General features: G+C 40.5%; 1 protein-coding gene across 1 annotated transcript in view; it reads left to right on the top strand.

Moving 5' to 3' along the window:
* Positions 1-14527, top strand: part of Insc (INSC spindle orientation adaptor protein) — a 121092-nt gene that overhangs the window by 65685 nt on the left and 40880 nt on the right. Inside the window, exon 6 of the mRNA XM_027942367.2 lies at positions 8211-8324. Coding sequence (XP_027798168.1) covers positions 8211-8324 — 114 coding nt within the window. The remainder of the gene's footprint in view (positions 1-8210; positions 8325-14527) is intronic.

Raw genomic sequence — 14527 nt, 5'->3', positions numbered from 1 at the left:
TATGGAGTATATATTTTGTATCCAGAGAGTGGAGTCTTCTTTCTCTCTCTGCTTTGGATTGTCAAGTGAGCTGCTTTCCTCTGCCACACTCTACCGCCACAATGTTCTGCTTCACCTCGAGCCCCATGCAATGGAGCCAGCCTTCTGTGAACTAAGACCTCTGAAAACATGAGCCCTCATATAAACTTTTCCTCCTCTACAGTTTTTCTGACTGGGTCTTTTAGTCACAGTGGGCTGCATTGACTGGGGCTCCTTGAAGTAACTTAGACTAGTGATCTCAAACCACTTAAAATATATTGCATCCCCCATGTTCCCCAAGATTTCCTAGGAGAAATGTAAACACATATAACTTTAAGAAAATCTATTTCTTCCAGATATTCAATTTTTTCACTTGTTTTCTTTCCTAAAATGATCTTCCCAGTGATACATTGAGTTGTTTTTTTTTTTTAGAGAGAGAGAGAGAGAGAGAGAATTTTTAATATTTATTTTTTAGTTTTTGGCAGGCATAACATCCCTGTTTGTATGTGGTGCTGAGGATCAAACCCCGGGCCGCACGCATGCCAGTCGAGCGCACTACTGCTTGAGCCACATCCCCAGCCCGATACATTGAGTTTTTAAAAACAGCCATTCTATTTCTTTCCAAAAGAAAGATGTGCTCATCACCCATCCCAAATCTTACAGTGCATTGTTCTGCCATGTAAAAACCTTGCTATGTTTTAAGAAATGTGAAAACCACTTACAAATAGTTATAAATGATCTTTATGGGGTGAAAGTGGGGAATCAAGCAAAGGAGAAACCAAAAACCATATAGTTCTTAAGGTCTCCATGAATTAATTTTGTTTTTGCATATTTCTGAGAGGCGTTAGAAATCATTTTCCCCAGTGTGGGGATTTTCTGAATTCAGATATATGGTAGAGTGTGTGAGTATGTGGTTGGAGGGGTGGTTATGAAAGTTTCTAATTTATTTTGTCTCTCTCATTCACTTATTCTCAAATGGTGTGTGGCTCTTGAGGGACAGTCTCCTTAAAACCACAGCAAAGAGAGGACCGACAGGACATATCAAACTAAGAAAGGCCCTTTTAGGCACATATTTAAATGAAAGTGATTCCTTTCAGTTATATTTCATTCCCATCCATAGATTGTGACATTAGTTGGAAAGAAAAGTAGCTTTATGAGCCAAAGATTACAAAGGTTAATGATAGTGATTACTCTAAGTGTAATTGGAATCTTTTTGAAAACAATCAAACTTTTCCAGATATATTAGATAAATGCAGATAAAAGCTTTACATGATTTTTTTTTTCAGATTTGGTACACATTATTTAAGAAAACTATTAAAATCTCTTTTGTTGAATATTTTTAAAATATTTATACTAATTTCTACTTCATGTTGAAAAAGATAAAATTAATTGCCAGAAGCTGGGCTCATTAGATTTATGCAGTGTATAACTTTTTCCTTGTTTAGGTACCCAGGGAAGTTTGATCATGAGAGCTACTGAAAATAATTGAATTATTTCTGATTTAAAAATCCTCAGTTCTGTCAGGTGCAGTGGCGCACGCCTGTAATCCCAGCGGCTCGGGAGGCTGAGGCAGGAAAATCGTGAGTTCAAAACCAGCCTCAACAATGGCAAAGCTTGCTAAGCAAACTCAGTGAGACCCTGTTTCTAAATTTAAAAACTTCAAAATAGGGCTGGGGATGTGGCTCAGTGGTCAAGTGCCCCTGAGTTCAATCCATGGTACCAAAATAAATAAGTAAGTAAATAAATAAATAATCTCAGTTCTTGTTTAATTATTCCCTAAAGTTGAACACCAAACTTCAATACAGGCATGAACCCATTTATTGAAGAAATGCTATGGCTTTTATTATATTTTTTATTTTTTATTAACTGAGGATGGTAGTTATAGATTACTTTGCATTATTACAAATTCAGTCAATTATTTTATCTTGGCTTCATAATGTATTTGAATAAATCAAACTTTATTTGGGGTCTATGTTATTTTAATATTTTTTAAATTTTCCTTAGAAAGTTATCTTTATAACTATTTGTCAGTGGTTTTAATATTTCTTGGGACATATATCAGAAAACTTTTTAATTAAAAATGAAGGCAGGTCTTTACTGAGAGAAAGTTAACTCTGATGTGGCTGACAGGCTTGACGAAAAGGATTCTCTTTGCCAGGCTGGTTATAGGGTGGGTATTTTCCTTATTTAAATAAGTGAAAGTTGGAACTTCAAGGTTTTGATAAAAAATATTTGAAGTACAACCTATTTTATTAAAAATAGTATTGACGATGAAATGCGTGTTTTGACTTTCCTAATTCTATATGAATAATTTGGGTGACCAAGGTGCTCTAAGTAAAAAAGTGGTGGGTATAATTAATAGTTATTTGATAAATCTTGGTAAAGTACTTTTGGAATTTTTCCCAGAAATTAAGAAAGTGAATGACTCTAATGATTGGGTAACAAATGCTTTTTGCAAGTCAAGTGGTTTCAGATTCTTTTACCAATTTAGAGGAGCAATTTAGAGAAGTTATCAATTTCCAGGTTGTTAGAAATCATATTTGATGACAGATCTCTGTGATTTTATATAATTCAGGAGGCTGAGCAATGGGGCTCTACAAACTCCTATTTCTCTCTATGAATTTATGGGAACAAAATTTTTCAGTGTTTACATCTAAAAGTGTAGCATTAAATCAATATTTAATTGTGGCTACATGAACAAATTAAAAAGTTTAAAGTAACAAAAAATACCTATTCATCTCACTAAGAGATATGTTTACAATAACATTTTAATATTTATGATTCATAATTATCAAATTTTATAACCTATTTATTTTGTTTGGACCAATTGTGCTAATGATAACCAATGGAAACTAAATCAAGAAAAGTCTTTTCAATACTTGGAGCCTTATAACAACAGGATATAAAATAAAATTTCAAATTCTAATGGTAAGTATCAGAAGGGTGATCAATAAAACCCTTTAAAACTTAAATGCATTACATTAAGGAAAAATTCCAAGGTAAAAGTAGAATAGGAATATAAATTCAATAATGAAAAGAGAAGATGCCAAAATATTAAAGAAAGAGATAATTTACGTCTTTTTAAATGAATGATATCAACTTGTTTTAGATTTCATTGCCTTTTATCCAAAATAGGTTTTATGTTAATATCTATAGTCTGATGTAAATTATATCCTTTCCAACTTTATTTTTTAAACCAATGCTGAAGAATTGTAGCTGTCAAATTAAAATATGCAAGGGCACATATAAATTTTAAATCCCTAAAATTCTTTTAGGAATAGGTGGGAAAATATTCTTTTGGCATCAGGTACACCGAGCACTCAGGATGGCTATTGCCCCTGCCTCTCACTGGAGAATTGCTTAGGTCTTAAAATCTGTGTCTTACAGGGAAGGTCTCCTTCTGCTTTCCACACTTTTTACATTTGAAGAATCATCCTCAGCAGATACCTGAACTGAGGTCACCACTAAAGTTCCTAAAGTCTGGCCCCTGTTGGCTTCAGTGAGGACCAGCTAGGGCCAGCAGTTCTCAGAACACCATCCTCCCACATTTTCTGAACATCCCAGCCTCAGATAATATTTCTTTCTGCTACAACGTTTTGTTTTTCAATGATGAACTGTGCCTCCAGTGTTCCCTTTCCCTCTGTGAATACCCTGATGTTTACAGGGAGAATCAGTTGAATTTCTAACAATTACTTTCCTGCTCACGTAGGTCTCTTTCTAACTCAGAGTGGATTTGTGTATCTGAGCAACTTTCCCTGTTTAATTCCCTTTGATTTCTAATACATTCTTTGGTTTTTCTAACAAACTCCTCAAGATTTGGAGATTTCTCTTGAAAGACATAAAATCAGTTAAGTTCTGGGTCTTCCAAAAGCCTCCTGTTCTAAGAGATCTTATTCACACTTACCTTCCTAAATGGGATGTTCCCATCCAATAGGTATTTTACTGTCTGACCAAGAGGTAATCAGGGCTTAGGTTCAATTATTATTTTGCCTAGCTTCTCTTCAGTATATGCAGTCTTTCTGTGCCTTCCCACAGAGTCCCAATTACTACATTTCTCTAGCATGTTCATGAGAACAGAGGCAATGCTTCTTCCTTATTTCCAAAACTTTCACCAGAGACCTATCAGGTAGTCTTTTAAAGAGTTCATGATGGATTTGTAGTATTTATAACTATTAAAGCATAAAACACACAATGACAACCCTTTTTATTACATATCATGATTTCGGGCATTTTGGCAGGGATGGGCTGAATGATTCTTGCATTCCACATGGCATCAGCAAAGCCTGTGATCAGCTGGAAGATGGCCTGGTGAGCCCTGTGCAGCCTCACTCACATGTCTGGTGCTTAGGAGAGGTTGGCTGGAAGGCTGGTCTCAGCTGAGAGCATTGGTGGGGATCCTACCTGTGGCTTTTCCAGCATACCAGTCATAACAGTCTCAGTTATCAAACTTTCTACATGGCAGCTCAGGGCTCCTAAAAGAATATTCCAAGAAGCCTTGTGGAAGCTCTAAGACCTCTTGTTACCTAGCCTTGGGACTCCAAAGACATTACTTCTGTTGATGCTGGATTCTGTTGGCCAGTCAAGGCACAAAGGTCAACCCAGATACAAGGGAATTAGAACTCTTCTCTCTGTGGGAGGAGTAGAAAGAATTGGTAGCCATCTTTAATCTACCACACCCTGTCGAATCTGCCTACATTTTATGTCACTTTGCATAAATGGGCTGTTCTACTATGTCTGTCTATGAACCCTTTACCTAAAACTTCAGGAAGAGGCTTCACAATAATTTCCTGGCTCTGTCTGAGAAATCATTCCAGCCTGCTCTTTGAGAGTTTGATCTCCCTATGATCGATTTCACTGAGTTGCTATCACTCTGAATGAGAAACAATTACCGGACCCCAATATATGAAATCTGCATTTTTCTAATTCCTCAGTTAGAGCAGTTAGGCTGCACACATCTCCTTCATCTCCCTCTTCCCTTTCTCCTGCTCTTAAGGAGTTCATTGTTTGTTATTTCTTGTTTCACATCTGACTGGTCTTTTAAGAAAATATTTGTCACCCAGCCTATTAAGTCTATCTTCCTTTACGTTGCTTTTGTCATTTTGATGCTATTCTCATGATATGGAGGAAAGCATATTCTTTGAATTTCTATAATTTCTCCCTGATTTTCTGAAACAAATAACAAACAAAAACGTTGATTTTTACAACTGTGTTAGTATGAAGCAGACACCAAGATTAGATTGGCGAGGCAATTTCTGTGAAGGAAAAAAGGGAATAATGAAGTAAACGAAGGTGTGGAAAACCGTGTTCCAGTTTTGACATCTGAGAAGGAAAAGGAGGAAAGATTGCATAGGAAGAGATACTTAGGGAACCAAGCCTGAGTCATGACCGAGGAGCCTCCTGCATCAGTCTTATTGTCCTCAGTCTCAGCTAGGGGTAGCTCAAGGGAAGCGTTGTCTCTGCAAGAACATGGTGGAATTCCAGGGGGCAGCAACTGGAAGTCCCAACAGCTCTGCTTCCTGTTTCGGGAACTCTGGTGACCATACATGTGCCATGTGAACAGGAAGCTGGGTTGGAGAACCACTCTCCTATTGGTGGGAGTGGCTAATATGGCCCATGTATCCTTGCCTCAGGCTTCCAGTTTCATTAGTTTCAGTGAGGTCCTGCCCACATTAGAGATGGAAATAGGAAGTCAGATTCACAAAGGAGCGGTTCAGTCCCCCGCATCCAGCCCCACCCCCTCAGACCACATGTCAGATATTGGTCAGGTTTCTGTGTCTCAGTTTTCTCAACTGTGAAATGAGGGTTGGACAAAAGTCATCTGAAGCCCTTCCAACTCCAACATGTGATATTTAGGACTTTGAAGATTTCAGTGGAGTCTGATCTCATATCTTTCCAAATGTATACTGTGGAAAAGATGCTTACAACTTTGTGTGTGTGTGTGTGTGTTTGTGTGTGTGTATGTGTGTGTGTGTGTGAGAGAGAGAGAGAGAGAGAGAGAGAGAGAGAGAGATTTGATTCACTAAGATATATCTAGAGTGTAATTACTGTATATATGTGTATAGACATTAACATGAAATTATTCTCATACATAAATGGTCTAATATTAGCAGCTGATTGCAAAAGACATTGGGTTTGAATTGTTTAATGTAATGCTAATTTGCTTCAAGTGCAAACACTAATCAGGAACATTAGGTAATTATCATTTAGGTACAGGACCCCAATACATGAAATCTGCATTTTCATATGAGCATTGGTATCAAATGTGTAGCTGCTTACGGTAACAATAGGGAAGGATTCTAAGAAGTATGTTCATTACAGAGATTTGTAGTGACAAATCTTAGTTATTAAGGCTACTTACCTTTTGTTGAATCTCTTACAAGAGGCATCCATCATATCTTTGAGAATAATTTTTATATTTAATGTAGTTTTATTAAATACACCCTTAATCTTAGGCTGCACTCTGTAGAGGATTAGTAGGGGGTGTGTGTGTGTGTGTGTGTGTTTGTGTGTGTGTGTGTGAGAGAGAGAGAGAGAGAGAGAGAGAGAGAGAGAGAGAGAGAGAGAAATATGCTTGAGTTTGAATAAAAGAGGAAAAGGGAGAGCTGGATAGCCATTTACCTTAAGCCTCAAACCCTCTTATTTTCATCATTTACCAGTGGGGAAACCAAAGTCTAGTGAGTTTATCTCAAAGGCCCAAGATCACAAAGTAATGGCTGTTAACAAATTTATTTTGCTTCCATGTGTCTGACAACTCCTTACTTAATCTTATGTTTGTCATAATCACCTTAAGAGATAGATGTTATTTCCAACATTTTACAGTTGAAGAAATCAAGGCAGAGAAAGTCTAAACTAAATTACTTTCTCTAGGGCACATAGACCAGCGTGGCAAACCCAGGATTGGAATCCAGTTTGACTCCCAGAGTTCATGCTTTTTACGCACATGCTCACCGCATCAGCATAATAAGTTAAAGGCAAGCAGGAGATGGAACTCAGATCTCCTAGTTTCCTTTTATTTCATTTTTGTAACACCAGGGTTATTTAAAAACAATCCCCTTTTTAAAATATTTTTTTTTAGTCATAGTTGGACACCATACCTTTATTTATTTATTTATTTATTTATTTGTGGTGCTGAAGAAGGAACCCAGAGCCCTGCATGTGCTAGGTATGCGCTCCACTGCTGAGCCACAATCCCAGCCCCAACAATCCCATTTTAATATTTTTAAATAAACATGGCAACTGAAACCACACAAGAGGCTGCACTGAGCGCCCAGCTCTGCAGGTTTACATTTTTGTTTGAGGCTCTTTCAGGCAGCTCTCCCTAATATCTCTATCTCCATCCCTCCCAGGAGAAACTCGAGCAACTGGCATTAATTAGCAGGTAGAATTCATTTATAATCAATGAGTCACATGCACCAAAGCTAATGGTTGATTATGAAGTGATTTCAAGATTCATAAAGAGCTTTTTTTCCCAGAAATTACCTAAACTCTTCTAGGAATAAATCTTCATATGTTATTTACTAATGACTCTTTCATTTGCTTTCTTTCTTGGGCCTCCTGTATTTGGTCATTTCTAATCTCTTTCAACCAGTAGCCTAGAATCCTTTGACCTTGGACAATATGACCTTACTGAATTACTCACCTGGTGACAGAATTCCCAGTGTAGCTTTTTTGGCTACTTTATACACCCAGTGAAAATGTTTCCCAAGCAGTAAGCTCTGTCGAGTGCTTCTCTTGCGTTAACCATTGAAATTATCACCCAGCTGGAGTTCACCATTGGCTAATAGCCATCCAAAATGGGCAAATTCTTTGACCATAATTGTAGTAACTCATTGGTTTTCAACTTGTTTACTTAACCGATGGTTTCTGTTTTCACCGGAAGCCAGTAGCACAACAAAATGGTATTTGCTGAGCTTATCGATATTGAGAGCTGATTTTCTGATGGGGTAAATTTGTTGCTCATTCCCAAGACTTTGAAGTGATTCAAATCTCTGATATAGAGCTCAGCTGTCACCCTCACCCATGTCTTTCCCCAAACCATATCCTTGGTGACCCCGGAGTGCGGTAGTGGATGGGGCAGGATTATAGGTTCCAAAATGGCTATTGGGAGCATGGGCCACTGGTAATCCATTAAGGAAGATGAGGGGAAGGCACATGGGTGTGAGTAACCAGCTTACTTCTCTCTCTCTTCCTAGGCATTGGTGAGAAAAATTGATGCCTCGGACAATATCTACACCACAGAGTCTACCACAGGCAACCTGTTCAGCCTGACCCAGGAGGGGGCTCCTTTGTGCCGCATCATAGCCAAGGTGAACTTTGTAGTCAGGGACCAGAATGGCAAGCCTCGGGAAAGTGAGAGGAAGCTCCCTTGTTCAGTGAATGGGTGGAAACAACTGGCTCAAGAGGTCCATCTTGGTTGGGAATTAGTTTGCTATGTGACCTTGGGAGAGTCGCCTCTCCTAACTGGCCCTTGGTGTTTCACTTTAATAGGTGGATAGTCCCTGTGATTTCATTTTCAACTTGAGACAAAAAAAAAAAAATGGTATCCCCAGAACCTCCATTATTTTATTTGTGCAGGGTCAACTTCTTTCCCTATCTCCACTCATTGATTTTCCTTCTTGAAAGCTGTGGTGTCCCTGGTGTCTACATGGTGATGTACTAATACAAAGACCATCTGGCATGTAGCATTTTAGAAGATAGATTGGCTTTATGTGGCTTCCTGGCATCATGGATATAAGAAATGTAGTATCTCAAACTAGTTCAAAGGAAAGTTTTTTATATTGTTGTCTATAGAGTTAAGCCCTATTTACATCTCTTAATCTTGTTATCATAACAACCTCTACCCCATAATAATTATTAGTAGTGTTATTGGGAGAAATAGGAGGGGAACATATCTATAAACATGACCTTCACCTCAAATTCAGAGGCATGTGTTCTCAAGGGTCCCATCCCCCAAATCCCTTTACTCAGCTCCTGGCTGGATTCCCCAAAATGCCTTACAGCTACATCAGTATTACATGAGGGAAAGATGAAATAAAAAAGGACACTGGCTTCATAGATTACAATAGGGGCCCTAATTAATTGACTTTGTGGTTAATTTGCCCTTGATTATGGCCTCTAAAACCTTAGAGCCCAATGTAGGCAATTTGGTAGCTCTAGGATCAAAGTAAGGTCTGTTTGTTCTTCTTTTTCACTTGTGAAATAATAAAACCAATGGATATAGAATGAGGGATCTAATTGGAATCAAGTTAGACTTATGACACCAGTCCCAGGAAGATGTTCTATTTGGATGATTCCGAGGCATCACAATCCTTTAGAGCATTTGTGGAAAACACAAATACTTTTACTCTCCTTCCGCCCAAGATTTACTGAGAACCTGGGCTAATACTTGGGAATCTACATTTTCAAGCTTTGCAGGTGATTCTGAAGCATGCTCAGATACTCAGATTCACTGCTCTAAGCCTTTAAAGACACTTAGAATAACCAGGGTAAATGCTTGCCAATGCTGGTCAGCAGAGAAGTGAATTATACATAATAGCAGTAGCTAACATTTGAGTGTTGCTGTGCACTCTACTTAATGCCTTGTAAACCTTATTTCTTTGGAAACAAAACCATCCTGTGAAGTGGACAGTTTCCATATGTTCCCATCTATAATTGAGATCATGATCTGAGGGACTTGTCCAGGGTCACACAGCTGATAAAGAGTAGAGTCAAGGGGCTGGGGAAATAGCTCAGTTGATAGAGTGCTTCCCTCGCATGCACAAGACCCTGGGTCCAATCCCCAGCACCACAAAAGAGTGGAGTCAGAATTATAAACCAGGTGTCTTTAGTTCAAAATTCATGGTCCAAAGCCCATAGTGGTGACTCGTGGTTCAGTCTTTGGCTCTTCCAATTTTAGGGCCAAAAGTCTCAACCCCAGATGCCCACTAGAATCATGAGGGAGCTTTAAATAATTTCTGAATTGATTTGTCTGGAGTAAGGCCCGGGGCAGATATTTAGCTTTCCAGGTTCCCTGCCTCTTGGGTTGAGGTCGCTACTCTCTTTGGGAGGTATTTAGTTAAGATGTGACCCACAAAGCTTATGGTGGTATTGGGGTCTGGGGCAAAGGGGATTGGAGAAGGTAGCATTGGCCCTTCCACCTTCAAATATCCTGTTTTTCCACCATTCATCTTGGTTGAGAGGGTTCAGTCTTCAGAGATCTGTTGTGGTGCTGTGGGGGACCAGAGAGCCGTTGCAACCGATCTCTGTTTGATGATTAGGTTCAAATAGAAGTGAGCTGAACTTCTTTTGGAACAATCATTTTCCATTATTCCAAATGAATGACAAATGGCAGCTGAGTTTGGGTTGCAGGAGTGGAGCTGAAGCCTAGAAGGGGTGAGACTTATTCTCAATGGCAGAATGGGGCCGGAGGTGTTTTGTTTTGAGAAGAGGACTTAGAATTTCCTGGGAAGGAGACTCTACTTGGCATAGGCTCTGAAGCTCTGGGTGTTCTGCTCCAGGGCCTGGACACTCAAAGTCTCATCTCCACCTGCTGGTTGACATTGAGGGCTCCTACTGCCTGCCTTCATTTGTGTTCCTCTTTCAGGAAAGCAGAGAGAGGACATGCATTTGTGCCTAAGCCTAGTCTCCTCTGAGGACCAGGACTCTCCTCTGGCTAAAGATTGATTCCAAACATTCCCAGTGGTAGAAAGCAGGGGAGAAAGGTCTGGGTAGGGACCAGAGTCTCCTCTTCTCCCAGTTCTACCATTAGCTCACTGGAGGAGGTTGGCAAGGTCAACCTGAAGAGGCTGAACTCTTTGATACTTTGAGACCTCCTGAATCTGCCATGCTCTCCGACTTCCCTGGTATTTTTATGGAGAAAGTAATGAAGCAATTTTAATTTTACCCTAATCCATTTTTAAACAGAAGGCTTTGGTGAACTGTTTTCCACATTTAGTCATCACTCCTCTATTTCTGTCTAGAGGCTCCTTACCTATTCCACCCACTCCTTAGCTACTCAAATATCCCCCGTGTTCTCAACACCATCCCTGAACTCTCATGAGCCATAACCAGTAGTTTTAAAGATTCATAGTGATCCTTTGATTGTTATGTGGGCCACACACCTCACTGGAGCCTACCCAAGAGAATACACGAATCTTATTGAGCATTAACCAGAATAACAACAATCAGAATTCCTATATGTTGGTTGCTTCCTATGTGCCAGGTTCCGTACTGGCACTTTCTGCACAGTTACCCCTCTGAGATGGTATGGTGGCCCTGACGTACAGATGAGGACTCCAGGACTCTCAGTGGTTGAATACCTTGTCCAGCTGACATTTGAAACCAGATTTGTCCAGCTCTGGAGTCGATGCTTTTTTTTTTCCCCCACCAGCTTAATTGGCTAAAATCTGGAGTCCTTCCCTTTCCAGGTGAAGCCTTTGCTACAACAGATCAGTCTGTCTGAATCAGTAGCTCTTCTTTCTCTGCTCCTGGTGCAGAAATCCAAGATGGTCTGGCCCACTCCAGGTGCAAAGCTGATGACAGTGAAGACAGGAATCGGGGAGAGGAGTGAGAGAACTGAGATTTCTATGGCTGTAGATGGTCAGCCGTGATGATGATGGTGGTGATGACAGCTATGGTAGTAGAGAAAAAAAAAACCCATTAAAGTGTGCTATTAAAAAAAGTGCTATTAAACAGCACTTACTGTGATGTTCTAAGTGCTTTATACAAAATAACTTATTTAAACCTCCTGCTAGCACAATTCACAAGAGCTAAACTGTGGAGCCAACCTAGATGCCCTTCTGTGGATGAACAGATAAAAAAAGTGTGGCATATATACACAATAGAATTTTACCCAGCAATAAAAGAGAATAAAATCATGGCATTTGCAGATAAATGGATGGTGTTGGAGAAGATAATGCTAAGTGAAGTTAGCCATTCCCCCAAAAAATAAATGCTGAATTTTTCCTCTGATATAAGGAGGCTGATTCATAGTGGGGCAGGGAGGGAGAGAATGGGAGGAATTGATGAACTCTAGGTAGGGCAGAGGGGTGGGAGGGAAAAGGAGGGGGCAGAGGATTAGCAAGGATGGTGGAATGTGATGGACATCATTATTCAAAGTACATGTATAAAGACACGAATTGGTGTCAAAAACACTTTATACATGACCAGAGATATGAAAAATTGTGCTGTATATGTGTAATAAGAATTGTAATGCATTCTGCTCTCATGTATTTTTTTTAAATAATAAAAAATAAACCTCCTGCTCATCGTTTGTGGTAGACAGCATCCACCCCATGGTACAGGTGGGGGAGCTGAGACAATGAAAAGGCCATTTGGTTGGTAAGTGACAGAATTGGAACCCGGCTGTTTAGCATTATAGGCTGTGCTCTTGGTTGTGTTCCGAATCCCACTCAGCAGCAGATCCTCCACTTTTCCCTCCTCCTTTCCTTCCCTCTCACTCTTTTATCCCTTTGTCCTCTTCCCACAGACCTCCCATGTCCTTCACTACTTACTCAACCAAATTATTATCTCATCTGATACTCCAACAATCTTTTGATGTGTTAGAATTTATTTCCCATCTTTAAGGCAAGGAAACAGAGATTCAGGGGTTAAAAAAATGTAAATAACTTAGGTCACACACATTAATGCAGAGATGGGATTTTAACTGCGTATGCTCACTCCAAATCATTATCTCGACCTTCTTGTGTCTCTGGTCTTTGGGATCCCATAGACAAAGGGTTAAGAGCAGAGAGAAGGTGCATGATACCTACTTTATTTCTAGCCTAAAAGATGCTGAGACTAGTTCCTCCAGCAGAGTCACTGGGTGAGGGTGTCTAGTCCTGACAGTGAGGCAGGAACTGGGAGTCCCTGGCACACCTGCCTAGCGCTCTCCCCTCAGATGCTCTGTAAATGTGACCAACTTTGTGACACATGTGAGCAGTTTCTCCCAGTGACCTTCCTCTTTTGGGGTCTGCTGTAGTCTCTTTTTGGGTCATTAATCTACTTAAGCTGCCTTCAGGAGGGAACTTGGGCAGCCCATCTGAAATCTGTCCTCTCAATCTCTGGATACTCTGAAGACCAAGGACGATGCCCAAGCTTCCCTGAGATAATGGTGGCCAACTCCATCCCTTCCCCAGAGCCGAGCATGAAAACTCCCCTGCGCTTCATTAAAATTATCCCCAGCTCTTCTCTTATTCCTGCTACCACCAGCCTCCACACCCCATAAGTGGCCTCTGCCAGCTTTAGGACAGCTCATCCCAAGCTTGTCTGAATAATTCATTCTGTTATAGAGCTCGGCTCGGAGCCCAGAGCTTTCTATAAAATTAAACAAGCTCCAGCCAACAGTGTGATCTGTTAGCTCAGGCAATTCCCAGTCTTGCTCCTGGGTGAGTGCCATGCTCCTATTCTGAATGGGGGCTCCAGTGTGCTCAGTGTGGTCCATGAGAGAATTCACCTCAGCTCCTGTGGCCCCTTCCTCCCCTGGCCTTCCACGTGTCCCAACTCTTGATACATCTTCCATGAGGCCATGAGGCAACCATCTAGCCAGGAAGCCTTCTGTCTAACCTGACCCTCCTACCTCGGTCTAAAACATGGGACCAGGCCCTTCTGCACACAGTGGCTTCACTGCTCCCCCTATTGCTTAGTCATGTAGCTGTTATGACTCATTTTTAGTCAGTGCTAAGCAGCAGCAGAGCCAGGATTTGGACCAGAATCTCCTTAGACTGGATCCAAAATTTTCTCTTTCCTCTCCCAGTAGCTAAAAACACAAATAAGGACCTTTGTCACAAGCTTTGGGAAAGAATGTAATGAGGATCCAGTGCAAATGTGTGCAGGGGAGCAGGCAGACCTGTGCTGGTTTCAATGCTTCCTGAGCCAAACAGGGGCTGCCACATCCATCCTGGCATTCGACCTCCTGCTCTTTGGCATCGTTTCTTCATTGTCTGCTCCAGATGTCAACATCTGTCATCTATTTATTGAAATATATTTGTTTAACTGAGATGATCAAACATAAATACATAAATAAACATATCTCCATATGTATGAGCATATATTTAATCTGGAGGGAGGCTTTTAGTGGCCAGCAGGGCTGGCTAAGGAGAGCTTAGGAGTCCTGTTTCTTTTCTTCTCACTTTAAAGAGTAACTTGATTGTTCCTTGATTCTGAGTAAGATCTTTATAGAGAACCCTTATCAGATGTCCTGTGAGCAAGTGTGAAGGTAAGGTTAAAGGATTATAGGACAAGGAATTGGAGGCATAGGCTTCTTGTCTCATGCTAGACAAATTTTTATTATAGAAGTGATGTGCATATAAAATCGGAATGGTTCTCTCTTACCCCTTCTACAAACTCCTCCCAGGTAGTGAGAGCCTCCTGCTCTGCATGCTCTTAACCCTGCGCCCCCACCCTCTTTCGTTGTACCTTTACCCAGCTTTGAATCTGCTTTTAGAATTTCCTGCCATCCCTGCCGGACTATGAGTTCAGGATGGACAGGGCCTGAGGCAGTCCTGCTCAGGGCTCAGCACAGTGTCTGACA

Source organism: Marmota flaviventris, chromosome 9 (genome assembly GCF_047511675.1).
Source record: "Marmota flaviventris isolate mMarFla1 chromosome 9, mMarFla1.hap1, whole genome shotgun sequence".
NCBI lineage: Eukaryota > Metazoa > Chordata > Mammalia > Rodentia > Sciuridae > Marmota > Marmota flaviventris.
Note: the sequence above shows the minus strand (reverse complement) of the source record. Positions and strands in the feature narration are given on the sequence as shown.